The sequence below is a fragment of the Orycteropus afer genome, unplaced genomic scaffold, assembly GCF_000298275.1.
Source record: "Orycteropus afer afer isolate SDZICR_OR568_19922 unplaced genomic scaffold, OryAfe1.0 scaffold00192, whole genome shotgun sequence".
NCBI classification, from domain to species: Eukaryota; Metazoa; Chordata; class Mammalia; order Tubulidentata; family Orycteropodidae; genus Orycteropus; species Orycteropus afer.
Window position 1 is genome coordinate 5,830,009 of NW_006921779.1, and position 13,765 is coordinate 5,843,773.

General features: G+C 43.9%; 1 protein-coding gene across 1 annotated transcript in view; it reads left to right on the plus strand.

Moving 5' to 3' along the window:
* The window catches only part of KIAA0319L (KIAA0319 like), a 170,255-nt gene that overhangs the window by 141,561 nt on the left and 14,929 nt on the right, over positions 1–13,765 (plus strand). The window contains exons 10-18 of the mRNA XM_007947661.2: positions 874–997; positions 1,605–1,737; positions 3,412–3,560; positions 4,658–4,809; positions 5,177–5,315; positions 6,878–7,037; positions 11,172–11,314; positions 12,172–12,294; positions 12,845–12,935. Of these exons, the coding sequence (XP_007945852.1) occupies positions 874–997; positions 1,605–1,737; positions 3,412–3,560; positions 4,658–4,809; positions 5,177–5,315; positions 6,878–7,037; positions 11,172–11,314; positions 12,172–12,294; positions 12,845–12,935 (1,214 nt within the window). The remainder of the gene's footprint in view (positions 1–873; positions 998–1,604; positions 1,738–3,411; positions 3,561–4,657; positions 4,810–5,176; positions 5,316–6,877; positions 7,038–11,171; positions 11,315–12,171; positions 12,295–12,844; positions 12,936–13,765) is intronic.

A 13,765-nucleotide genomic window follows, 5' to 3' on the forward strand; every position in this document is an offset into this window, starting at 1 on the left:
GGGTTCCACCCCTTCCTCCTGCTCTTCCGGCCTGCTACTCTGTGCTACGCCTGTGCTTACCTTGCTCCCGAAGACCTGGTCCCTCTCGGGGGACCTTAGTAGTGCCTTAGTAGTGCCATTTACTAGGAAATAAATAAAGACAAAAATCTGTAACTTTATGTGAAATTTTCCAACTTTCAAGACACTCCAGGCCAAACTGGATTTAGCCCAGCAGCTGCTACTTTTTGCCCACTATTCTAGGGAAAGTTCATGAACTGGAAGTTTGCCTTACATTATTTATAATGTTTCTTCTGACACTCAAGATTCTGTGATTCTGGATTTGGGGGCATGAAGTTCAAGCCCACATCTCACCTGACTTTAAGTATCATGTTAGGTTTTTCTGTGGCTACAGAGTCTGTACAAACCTATAAAACAGCATGATGTAACAAGACATCTTGAGTTGCTGCCGTATTTTATTGAGAAGGCTTTCTTAGGATCACTCTGTGGCCTCACTAGGAAGAGGAATTGTTAAACATTGTTTTTTAAACTGTGTTATTTCATTATGTCCTCATGATGGTTTTTCTGGCTTGGGTCACAGAAACTGATTGTGGTTGTCTCTGTATATTCTCCCATATTCCCCTCCCTTGTAAGAGCTCTGGCTTTATTTGAAACTGCTGCTGTGTCAGGGAAGGCTGTTCCCTTGAAGGGGGAAACTTAGCAAGCTGTCCATATGCTGACACAGCCTTCACAAATTACGCTAAACTGAGAGGTAATAGCCCAGTACCAACATAGGTTTAAAAAGTGAGTAAATCGTTTCTGCCAGAGTAGGAATTACCGTGTGATGTTCTGATTCTGATAGTCTACTTTTCTGATTGTCTGTATTTATTGATACAGGGCGTTAGAACACCAACTCTGCAGCTCTCTGCAATGCAGGAAGGAGATTACACTTACCAGCTCACAGTGACTGACACAATAGGACAGCAAGCCATGGCTCAAGTCACTGTTATTGTGCAGCCTGGTAAGTTCCAACCTTGTAGTGCAGGCTTTTCTATTGGCTGGTCTCCCTAACCTTGGGAGAGAGAAGGGTGTGGGTTCTGAGCTGCACAAGGGTAGAAGCAAGAGGCACCCATCCACGAGGTTTCTGACAGCTTCTTCACAGCTAGAGGGAAGGGGGTATGTACTTAAAGCCTTCACTTGTACCCTTACCCTTGGCTAGTTATTGGAACTTCAAGGGGCCCTTGGAGCTAGAATCTCTGCCATCCCAAATCCTGCTATGTCCTTTAAGACATCCTTTAAGAGCCAGCTTAAAGCACATTTCCTCAAACAAACCCTCCTTATCACTCAGACCTTTCCATTTGAGCACCTATAGCGTTATATTTCAAATGGAGCATAGCAAAATAACTTCATTATGTTCTGCCGTGTTTTTTCCAGGACTGTTTTTATAAGTTTTTGTCTTTCATTCTTCATTGTGAGCTCCTTGACTGTATCCATATTTCTCACAGTATCTGACAGTCTGTGGGCTGAGAGGCAGAATCCTTATGGCTTTCAGAACATATGTCCCAGTTGGTTCCTCTCCTTTCCCAGCTGGACTGGTGGTTTTTGACTCCCAAGTCTCTGTCTTCTAGAAAATAACAAGCCTCCTCAGGCAGATGCTGGCCCAGATAAAGAGCTGACCCTGCCCGTGGACAGTACAACCTTGGATGGTAGCAAAAGCTCAGATGATCAGAAAATTATTTCTTATCTCTGGGAAAAAACACAGTGAGTATTGACACAGAACCTTATGCAAAGACTCCAGACCTTTCAAGTGTTTTTTAAAAGGTAACTTGCTCTTACTTACTGGCTTAGCCAGGACACAACTGAAAAGGAAATGTTATTGCAGGTACTTTTTGTAAGAAAAAAATAACGCTTACCATCAACTAGTCCTCAGGTAGTACTGTGTGGTCCTGGTGCTTTTACAGATACAATCCATCAGCTGAAATGCATAGTTTAATTACACTTGAGAGACAGAATGGAAGGGGTAATGGAGCAGAAAAATACTGTTGCACAAAATTAACTGGGTCAGGCTGGCAGGGGGGAGTGCGGCAGAACAGTTATTAAGGGGAATTGAAAATTCATCTACAAAATGAAAGCATGAATCTGTTACTGTTTCCTTGAAGACATCATTTACCAATTATGTTAGCCAGAGGGCAAAGGCAGTAACCAACATAGTACTAATTAAACTGCAACTGCCTGATCGAATCATTCCTGGTTCTCAGTTTCTTTCAGCTCTTTTAAACCATAACAAATGGAACTCAGATTATATGCAGGATCCCACAAGAAACAAAAGAATTCTAAGGAAGATTTAAAAAGCATTCTTGATCCCAAAGGTAGCAATTGTAGGACAAACTGATCTTATTTATTTAGTTGACTGGAGTGTTAGAGATGGGTAGAGAAGGGCTATAATTTGACTTCAGAAACCACTTGATTCCTGATTGCTAGAACTGGAGTCTAGAAATGATTTCCCTTAGCTCTTGTTTCTATCTTTTAAAGAATCTAATCTTCCTTAGCCCAGTGTGTTTTAATTATAACTCTTTATTGAAGATATGACTAATAAAACTTTCAGTTGAGTTTTATTAGTGTTTAGAGCAGAGATAATGCTTAGCATAGCTTCTTGGAGGAAGAATTCATGTCATAAGGGGTTTTTAGGGACAGGGGTTATACCTAGACGTCTGTAGCTTTCTCTGGTTGCCCTGTATTTTAAGGAAAACCCTAGGGCATTTTGATCTTGAGCATAAGGAGTCTCTGGTTATGGGCAGCCTTGTGTGTGGATGTTGGCACAGAGCTCACCCCCTGCTGCAGGCTGCTCTCTGAGGCCACAAGGGAGAAGGAAGGATGCTGCCATCCTGGGTCCCCTGTGGCCCCTGCCAGGAGCTGGAGGGAACTTTACTTAGAGAACTGAGAGAAGAAGATGATTTTGTCCTGAGAGTTCCTCTGCAACCTTGGCCCACTTCCCTTCCTTGACTTTTCATCAGGAGGGATTTTGGCAGGTGATTAAGAAATACATTTTGCTTCTTTGCTGGCAAGAGTTGAACCAACTACTGAGCCAGAAATGCTTTTCAGAAACATCACTTTTAAATTATTCTTTTGATCAGAGATCTGTGCAGAGCACTTTCTTTTATAAACTGGAAGAGTGTGAATGTTCTAGAAGCTCATATAAAGGATAAGACTAGGTGTGTTTGAAAGATGTGACGGGAATTTTCTACCAGCAGGTAGCCTGTATTTTGGGGCCAAGTGATACTTTGTTCCAGTGGAATATTTTTAAACGTGTCCTCTTAAGGTCTGGGAAACAGCAACTCAGAACTTAGCTGAAGCAATAAGTAGTCTCTTCCCGCTGAGTCAGGGACAAGGGAGCAACAGACAGGTACAACTCCACCCTCTGGTTTCTTTGTCCAGGGGACCTGATGGAGTGCAGCTCGAGAATGCTAACAGCAGCGTTGCCACTGTGACCGGGCTGCAAGTGGGAACCTATGTGTTCACCTTGACTGTCAAAGACGAGAGGAACCTGCAAAGCCAGAGCTCTGTGAATGTCATTGTCAAAGAAGGTACCTTCCTGTCTTGGGGTGGTGCAGCACACCCTTTGGATCAGAGAGCGGAGGAGTCCAGTCATGCCTTGTTTGGCTGCAGAGATTGATTAGAGACCACAAGCGTGCGGGAGAAGCTTAGAGGGTGAAGGCAGCTGCTAACGCTTTCCTAAAACAACCAGTAATTGAATGACTGTAAGGCTGTTTTTTTTTTTTTTAAAAAAAACAAACAAAAAACAACTCCCTTCCTCCATCATCCCTTCCTTCCTTTTTCTCTTTCTCCTTTATCTTTCTACAAACAATTGAATAGGTAAAGAATTAAAGGCTTTTTCCTTTGCATTTTAATTTTTGCCTGTGTGCTGCTAAGACCTGGGGGTTTCTGTGACTCTCCTGCTAGCTACAGTGACACCTGCTGTCAGAGTTTAGAATGACGGTGCTATACTGCAGCTTCCTATGCAGTCCTGTGAGCCTGTCAGCCCAGGCCAACTGGAGGCAAGAGTTTGCTCTGGTGTGCAGGCATGGCGGTCAGTTATGGCCTTGGGAGAGGGGATCCTAGTTGATTGTAGGTGAAATCATCAGATAGGCCGTGCCCTTCAGATATAGCATACTGAACACTAACGCCTAAGCAAGCAAGCAAGCTTCAGGTGATGCCCCAGAGAAGAGAGGTCTCTTTCCTTTTTTAAAGTACTAAGGAAAGAATAAAAATATATTTTCAGAGAATAACAGTATAAACCTACTTCAAAAGGGAGTTTTTTTGATACTAGCTGAATGAAACCCAGACTCCAAGACTTTAAGCCCCAGTGAGCCTTTGTTTCCTGTTTTTATCTACTGCCAAAGCAGAGAAATGGGTTCCTTTCAGAGAGGCTGCTAGGAGGAAACCACACATGTCCCTGCTGTTGTACATGTCAGGAAAACATTTCCCTGGGTAGGACTAGAACTCTAGGACCCGCAGAGCTGGAGGCTTTAAATCTGCCTATTGGTTCCTGGCAATCGTAGGCACATAAAACAGCTCTCCATTTGAGATGTGTTTGATGTTTAATTTCCCCATAAGCATCATAAAGAAGCATTCCTTCTCTTTTGGAAAATTACATCCTGTCAATGATTTTCTTTTTGGTTAGAAATGAACAAACCACCGATAGCCAAGGTAACTGGGAATGTGGTGATTACCTTGCCCACGAACACAGCAGAGCTGGATGGCTCCAAGTCCTCAGATGACAAAGGAATAGTCAGCTACCTCTGGACTCGAGATGAGGGGAGCCCAGCAGCAGGGGTAAGTGTGCCAGGGCTGGAGAGTCACAGAAGGTCTAAATGGTGACATGGGGAGGGTGGGGGGTGGGCCTAGTATTCCAGAATGTGTTTTACCAGGTGGTCCTTTGTATTGAACCTGGATTGCTCTCTTAGGAGCAAGGGAGATTAAATGACTGGCTCAGGGTCATTCTGTAAGCTGGCATGGTACAGGATGTGTTTATCTGCTCTGATCCTAGCAGCTGTGGGCTACAGTGCCATTGCTGAGCAGGGATTGCCCAGAGTTAAAGCAGTCTGGCACAGGGGGCTTAGTTAGTATAGAAACAGTGACTGACTCCCAGAAAGGAATGGGGTTTTGTTCTGCAACATCACCATGTTGTTTAACCCCACAGGAGGTGTTAAATCACTCTGACCACCACCCTATCCTCTTTCTTTCCAACCTGGTCGAGGGAACTTACACATTTCATCTGAAAGTGACTGATGCAAAGGGTGAGAGTGACACAGACCGGACCACTGTGGAGGTGAAACCTGGTGAGTCCACTTAGTGATGAAATGGAGAGGGGTTGCTGAATCAGCCAATCAAGACCTCTCTCCTGAGACCCCAGCATGGACAGGGCCAGATGGCATGTCCAGCTTTTAAAAGATACTAAGAAACCCCAAGCTGAAAACTCCTCGACCAAGTCCAAGACTCATTGCTGTTGAGTTGATTCCAACTTACAGTGACCCTATGGAGACTGTCTATTTCCATAATACCTCTCTTACTCACACAGGCATATAGACTTCTACATGGACTTTTAAGATGGAGAGACTGAAACTCAGAGAGGGCAGGGCTTGCTCAGTGTCACACAGCAGTTGTGTCAGAGCCAGGCCTTTGTGCCGTTCATCCAGCACTTTCTCCCCTCCATGTGACTGAGGAGAGGGCTCAGGGTGTGTTGAGAATCTGAGCACAGGAATAGCTTGAGTCATGATGTCTCATCAGCACTCAGATGCAGAAAACAATTTATTTTTATAAGTTAAGCCTGAGGCCTTATCTGACAACCCAGGGAAGGTAAAATAACGGGTGTCCTTTGCATTTTTCAAATGTGCAGAAATAAAATTTCCTTATTAAACAGAACTGTGTTTTTATTTTGCTTTGAGGCTAATTTGGTGATAGGGAGAAATTACATATGGGCGTAGGAGATTTTTCAACTCCTGAGCATCTAATGAGAAGGTATTAACTTTAAACCTACTCTTTACTATTTAGGCCAAACCCATGTGTGAATGTTTTAGATGGGAAGGGATCTTGAGAATCTTCCAGTCCTTGTCCTACCTCTAGGACGGACAACATCCAGGCACAGTCTCTTCTGTGTTTAAGATCACATCACAGATAGTCTACAAGTTATACATCAGAACAGGCAAATTGCGCACCCACGTATGCAAATAAGGTATTCTGAACAATCAGTCTTAACTTCCAAATGTGTAATAGTCTTTGGGATGTATTCAAAAGTAAAACACAATAGCTTCACAGCTCTTGAGTTGTGAAAAGATAGTGTGGCAGCAGTGTTGTTACTATAACCAAATCCTTATTTCTTGGCTGCCCAGATTTTCTTTGTTTATTGCAGAGGGGCAGGTACATTCTCATTATTGATACAGTTATTGAGATGAGCACTTTCCCTTCCCAGGATTGCTTTGAAGGGCAAAGATAGACCAAGGACACCAAAGCATCGGAAATTAGATGTAGGTTGGGAGGGGTTGCTTGTTACCCACCACTTGGCCTGGAGAGTTCAGTAAAGCCAAGGAGGCATGGGCTTTTAAATAAGCCTTGAAGTGTTCCTCTCTTCCCCACCTCCCTTCACTAAACTCCTATTGCCTCATTTATCCCCAGCACATGCATGGCAGTTCTCAGGTTGCTGTAGAGACCAGGGATGCTTTAGAAGCTTTCCAAGTCAGCCCCAGGTGGAGTTATTAGAATTCACTATTATTTCTTTCCATTTGAAAGAGGCCAGTAGTATTTCTGATTGGTCTTTCTTCTCCTGTGCCGAAGCAAATGCACAGAGGCAGGTCTGTGTTACCTCTCCTACTTCTAAGCCATGACTGATGCACATGCTTTCCAGATCCCAGGAAAAACAACCTGGTGGAGATCATCTTGGATGTCAACGTCAGTCAGCTAACAGAGAGGCTGAAGGGGATGTTCATCCGCCAGATTGGGGTCCTCCTGGGGGTGCTGGATTCCGACATCATTGTGCAAAAGATTCAGCCATACACGGAGCAGAGGTAGCTGGGCAATGAATGGGGGGAGAAAAGGAAAGACCAGGGGCCCCCTGGGCTTCTTGGTTGAGCTGAGAAATAGTTTGGATAGATAGTGAAGGGTGGGCTTTCTGACCAGGAATAATTCATGGTGTCCATTCCTTTAATGAACTAGACAACTGCAGTTAGAGTACTGGTGGGCACAGGGTCCGAGGAGGTCCATGATTTTTGAAGTCTACAGTTTATTTGAGGAGATGGTCATGTATACATAGAACTATAAAACAGAGTGGATTTGACATAATGTATGGTGTCCTGGAAACACAGAGATAAGAGCAATGAATTCTTCCAGGAAGGTTAGGGTGCAGGGGAGTCCAAAGATTTCCCAGAAGTAGTAAAAGTTGCATTGGCAGGCACAGGAGAGCTAGGAGGAAATTTAAAACAGGGAAGAAACATGACCATGATTCCTGTGTAAGTGTAGGGATTTCCTCCTCCTTTAGAAGTCAGGATGTGGTAGAAGGTAAGTCTGACTGTATAGATTGAGAACAGTTGTCTGCTTGCCAGGAAATTTGGATTTCAATAGTTTTGTCAGGAGGACCCAAATTGATTTGTTTTTAAAATGAAGTTTCTGTTTGTTTGTTTGCTTTTAAAGCAAGGGAATGCTCTAGTCATACACACACACACACACACATTTTTAAGAGAGACTGGTACTGTAGAGGCTAGTCTAAGGTAGGGGAGACCAAAGGCTGGGAGACCAATCAGGAAGTCTTTGGACTAGTGTAGTAAAAGGGTGATAAAAACTTAAATTAGGGTAGTGGCTGTGGAGATGGTAGAAGAAAAGAAATTTCAGAGGTTAAATCAGCAGAACTTAGTGACCCTTTGGGAATGAAGATGCATGAGGCATCAAATATGAGGCTTTTGGTTTGGGTGACTGGATAGATGATGAGCTCCATTAACTAAGATTAGGGATACAGAGGGCGCCAGTTTAGAAGGCAAGATAATTGGTTTAGCTTCACTTGGATTTGGAGATATTCCATCAATAGCAGCAAATACAGGCTGGACATTACAGTGGAAGGAAAGGCCAGATACAGGCAGGAATCAAATTTATGAGGAGAATGAGACATTGGGAGAGTGTCACAAGGGTTGAGGACAGAGTTCTGTAGGGCATCAATATTTCAGGAGTAGGAAAGAAAAACAAGTTAGTAGAGGAAGCTAAGACACAGCCTGATATCAGGAAGAAAAAAGAATCAGGCAGGAGTGATCTGCTGGAAGTTAAGGCACTATCTGGCAGTAGGGGGCTGGTTGAAGGATTCAGATGCCAAGGCATAGAGGATGGTGAGAACACAGGCCTTTGGGTTTCTGCTTGGTAGTAGATCATCAGATCCTGAGCAAGATGCTGGGAACAGAGGATAAAATGCATGGTTTGAGGCCAAGGAGGGAGTAAGAGTAACACCTCTTTGAGGAAGTTTGTGCTGAAAATAATATGAGAGATGGGATCAAAAAATACCTTTTAAAGATCAGAAATACTCAAGATGTTGATAGACTGAAGGGAAGATGCAGAAACAAAGGAGGTGGTAGAGACTGGGGTGTGTGATAAATGGAGGGAGGCTGTCGGATTGGCTGTGAGCAGAAGCAGGGCAACTACTTTCCTGGGAGAAAGGAGAAAGGGAAGGAAGATGTGCTATTGTGGGGGACTTTAGAGGAGCAAGGATGCAGTTTGAGAGTGTTGGTACCAATGTTCCATGTTTTTTCTGTGCAACTAGAGGCAAGGTTGTTTCAAGGAGATGGGGAATAAGGCAGGAAGCCTGAGGAAAGTAGTAAAGCTTGGGAGCACAGCCCAGGAAAGGAAGGTGGCTTTGAGCAAAATTGAGGTCTCAGCCAAGGTTAGAGACAGGAGGTGAGAGTAGTGGCTCCCAACACTACCTACATATTTAGAATCCCTTGGGGAGCTTTTAAGGAGCTCTGGTGGTGCAGTGGTTAAAGCATTTGGCTGCTAATTAAAAGGTTGGTAGTTCAAACCCACCATCTGCCTTGTGGAAGAAAAATAAGGCAGTCAGTCTGCTTCTGTAAAGATTTATAGCCTTAGAAACTCAATTGGGGTTGCTATGAGTTGGAATTGACTTGATAGCAGTGAGGGTTTTGTTTTGTTTTGGGGAGCTTTTATGGGCACACCATTGCCTGAGCATTACCCCTGAGATTATGATTCCATGATCTACAGTCAGGCCTGCACTCCCCAGGTGAATTTAATTTGCATTCAGGGTTCACTGGTTTCATTCACTAAGCTGTACTCAGCAAGCTGGAAGTAGGAACAGGGAAAGTGGCTGCTTGGATTGATCTAAGTTGCTGGAATTGGCTGGGTAGAGCAGTGGAAAGACATTAGCAAGAATGTTGATAAGAGCATTGTTGATGAGTTTGACCACAGACTTGACGTGGCTGCACATGGTTGAGGAGGAAGAGACAGGCATCAGCAATGACTGGATTTCTGGCTTTGACGATGGCTGAGTTGTCTTAGTTGAAGAATGCAGGAGGAGGTGAGATTGGAGGGAGATAGCTTATGACAATGGGAAAGAACATGGGCCTTATACCAGCCAGATCTGGCTTCTGTGCCCTGCCCATTAGTGTTAGCTTTGTGACAGTGGGCAAGTTACTTAACTTCTCTGAACTGGTTTTAATTACCTGCAAAAATTCTAGTACCTATTTTATAAGTTGCTATTGAGGATTCAATAAAATAATGTTTAAATAAGATAAGTCTCTAACACATAGTGTTCAATTAATGGTCATTATTAGGAGTTTATTTTGTGACTGTGGAAGATCTAGCAAGCATTTTCACATATCGATTTGGTTGCTCAGGAGGAGAGAGAAAAGGAGGTCCCACAAGGGAGAGGAGATAAAGATTTGAGGGTTATTGGACTGCAGAAGTTGAAACTGTAAGCATAGATTAGGTAACTGAGGGGGCATAATGGGAAATGGACTATAAATTTTTATGGCAAAAATTTGTTTGTGATTCTGGAATCCACAGGACCTCATTGTCATCCTTACTGTGCAGCCAGCTTGTAGAGAGCCTGTGATGGTGTTTCTCAACTTCTATGTCATGTCACGCATAGAAAATGATACTATTTATACGGTACCTTGGGTAAATAAAGGAACTCTGGTGGCATAGTGCTTAAGGCATCTGACTGTGCAAACCCACCAGCCACTCGGTGGAAGGAAGATTGGGCAATCTGTTTCCGTAAAGATTTACTGCCTCAGAAACCCAAAGGGGCCACTATGAGTCGGAATCGACTCAATGGCAGTGAGTTTGGTTTTGGAGTTTTGGGCTAAATAGACAGGGCTGCTTGTACTGGAGGCAACTGGTAAAGGGCTTCCACCCAGGTACCCTGCAGGCTGAAGGGAACATACTTTGGACATACCTGTAACCCAGTGTGAACCATGATTAGAAAGGTGTGTTTTTGAACTGACATGGAGCTCAGGAAGCAGTCTAGCAAAAATGGAGGTTAAGCCATAGGGAACAGATTTTGTGCTACACAGATTGGAGTTCAAACCCAGTCTGTCTTGGACAGAAATTAACAATCAGAAAGCAATGATTCTGAGCATGGAGTAACATTATTTCATACCAGCCACATGAGTATGTGTAGGGCCTTTCTTATTGTCATAGTAACTATCGCTATGGCTATGTTTTGACCTATAGATAATACTTTACAGTGCATTGGGGTTTGTCTTAGGAGTGAGTAACCTAGGTCCAAATCTAACAGCACCATAGTCTTAGCTATAAAAAGGCTAATGGCAGGAATCTGGCCATAGCCAAATTCCCGTTTTTCTCATCCTCCAGTTTCCCACTAGGGGTGGTCCCTCTTTGTTAGCCAGGGCATCTTAGGACATTTTTAAAACCATGGGCTTTGGAGTCAGATTTATCAGGGTTGGGATCTGGCTCTGCCATAAATTTTCTGTGTGACCTTGGGCAAGTTAATTAACCCCTCTGAGCCCTGGTGTGGTGTGAAATGGAGATGATACTGAAAACTCTTTCTCACTGGCTTGTGAGAAAATGCATGTGGCACTTAGCACCTTGGCTGGCACACAATAAAGGTGCTCAGGAAATGGTAGCTGCTGCTGCTGTTGTTATTGTTGACAGCTTTAGCTGATTCATACTGTCACATGTCTTTGCAGCACCAAGATGGTATTTTTTGTTCAAAATGAGCCTCCACACCAGATCTTCAAAGGCCGTGAGGTGGCAGCAATGCTCAAGAGTGAGCTACGGAAGCAAAAGGCAGACTTCCTGATATTTGGAGCCCTGGAAATCAATACTGTCAGTGAGTAACTTTGGGGAGTGAGAGCAGGAGCCTGTCCAGTGCCCTCATCTAACCCTGCTCTCCTCAGCATTCTTCCCCTCTTCTTCGGGAGCTTGGAGGTGATTACTGTCCTCCACTGCCATCATCATGAGAGTCCCGGTTGACTCACTGCAGGGGCTCTTAACCCGGGTCCATGAGCTCCTGAGATAGTGGTCAGGGGAGCCAAGAGCTTGACTAGGAGGAGATGATGTCTTTATGTTCACAGACCTCTAACCAAAACATATTGTTTCCTTCAATTATGAAGGTAGGCAACACACTACACTAACATGAACAGAGCTGTGGCTCGAAGGCTGGAGAAATCACAGATAATTTCATCTCCTGTTATATGACAAAATGTCATTTTTACTCATTGCTGCTTCATAGTTATGTTGGTTTCTATATCAACTTCTAGATGCTTTTATTATTTAACACTTTAATAAAAGCACATACTATGATTTCACAAATTTGTGTCCTTAAATATTTCAAAAATAAAATTTTCAATATAATTCCTTTCTTTTATAATACTATGTATTTATTTTCACAATTAAATTATTCTGAGGAGTAGGTCCAGGGGACCTAAAAGATTAAGAACTGCTGATAGAACCCACAGGAGAAGACAGTCGGGAAGTATCTTTTCCTGGCCTTCCTAACTGCTCCAGTGTTACCCAGACATCGTGGTGGTTATGAGCTACTGCCCAAGCCGTGCAGGCTTTTGGATCGGGTCCCCAGAAGATTTTGTCACAGAGTGCTGAGCAGTGGGTAATCTTGTATCTTTCACGGGCGCTGGGTCCCGGTTGTCACCACCAGCTGACTTTTTTCACCTTTTCTATTACCTTCAGCATGTCAGTTGAACTGTTCTGACCATGGCCACTGTGACTCATTCACCAAACGCTGTATCTGTGATCCTTTTTGGATGGAGAATTTCATCAAGGTGCAGCTGAGAGATGGAGACAGCAACTGTGGTGAGTTTTCTGCTTGGCCCTGTACCAGCCGGGTTGGCACTGACTGTGCTTCTGAGCTGAGTGGGTGGGTGTTGGTGTTGGCGAGGCAGATGAGCAGGCAAGGAGAAGAACTTTGTGTATTTTCTGTTTGCAGAAGACTTTTAATTCCTTCCTCCACACTTGCTCAAGGTTAGAGGCAAGCTCTGAAGCAGGCATGTAAGAAAAACCAAGCTTCGATCAGATCAGTTGCAAATTGCAGCCTGAAAGTAGACATCCTGTCCTTTTGGAGTGCCCCCTGCAGGTTCCTGTTCTCACATATTGCCTCCTGTTCAAGCTCTTTACAGATAGCCCCACTGCCCCAGGAACTCAGAGCGTGCCTGGAGCAGGAACTGGAAAGGAAGGGCAATTTTAAAGTTTCAGATGCCTTCAACTGCAAGGTCTTGTCTTCTTGGAGCCCTAGGGGAGTTCTTGTCTACAGAGTGGTGCCACCTCCTGCCCAACTTGCAGGCACCCCAAACCTTTCTTCTGCTCTCTATCTTCATAGTCCTCTCTGTTTTGTTTTTCTTGGCAGAGTGGAGCGTGTTATATGTTATCATTGCTTCCTTTGTCATTGTTGTGGCCTTCGGAATCCTGACTTGGACTGTGATCTGTTGTTGTAAGAGGTAAGATGGATTCTCCTTGAAATGCATTGGCCTTCCAGATACATATTCATTTAACAGATAACTGTTTAGTACCTTCCACTTGGAAGGACCGCAGCTACTTCCTGACTCACCTGCTCCCTGCTGGCTCTGTTTCTGTTATGGTAGTTTGGCTCACCCAAGGCATTTGCAGGAAGGCTTTCCTCAACCACTGACCCATCTCTCAGTGAAAGTGGCTGCCTCCGCAGTGATTTGCAACCTGGGAAACATGGCCAAAGTGGGGATGAGAATGGGGATGTGGGGAGTAGGAGTGTGTGGATGAGAGGGCCTGGGTGTGGGCCTGGATCACAGGTTTTAGGTTTCACATGTAAGTCTTTGATCCATCTGGAGTTAGTCTTTGTGTGTGGTGTGAGGTACAGATGTTGTTTCATTTTTCTGCAAATGGATCTCCAGTTTTGCCAGTACCATTTATTAAACAACCATTCTTTTCCCCATTTAATGGATTTCAGCCCTTTGTCAAAAATCAGCTGACCATAGGTCAATGAATCTATTTCTGGGTTCTCAATTCTATTCCTTTGGTCTATGTATCTGTCATTAAACCAATACCAGGCAGTTTTGATTACTGTGGCTGTATAGTAGGTTTTGAGATTTGGCAGTGTGAGACCTCCTACTTTGTTTTTCTTCTTCAGTAGTGCTTTGCTTATCTGAGGTCTCTTATCCTTTCCATATAAAGTTAGTGATTGGTTTTTCCATATCCCTAAAGAATGTTAATGGGATCTGGATTGGGATTGCATTGAATGTATAGATTGCTTTGGGTAGAACTGACATTTTCACAATGTTCAATCTTCCTATCC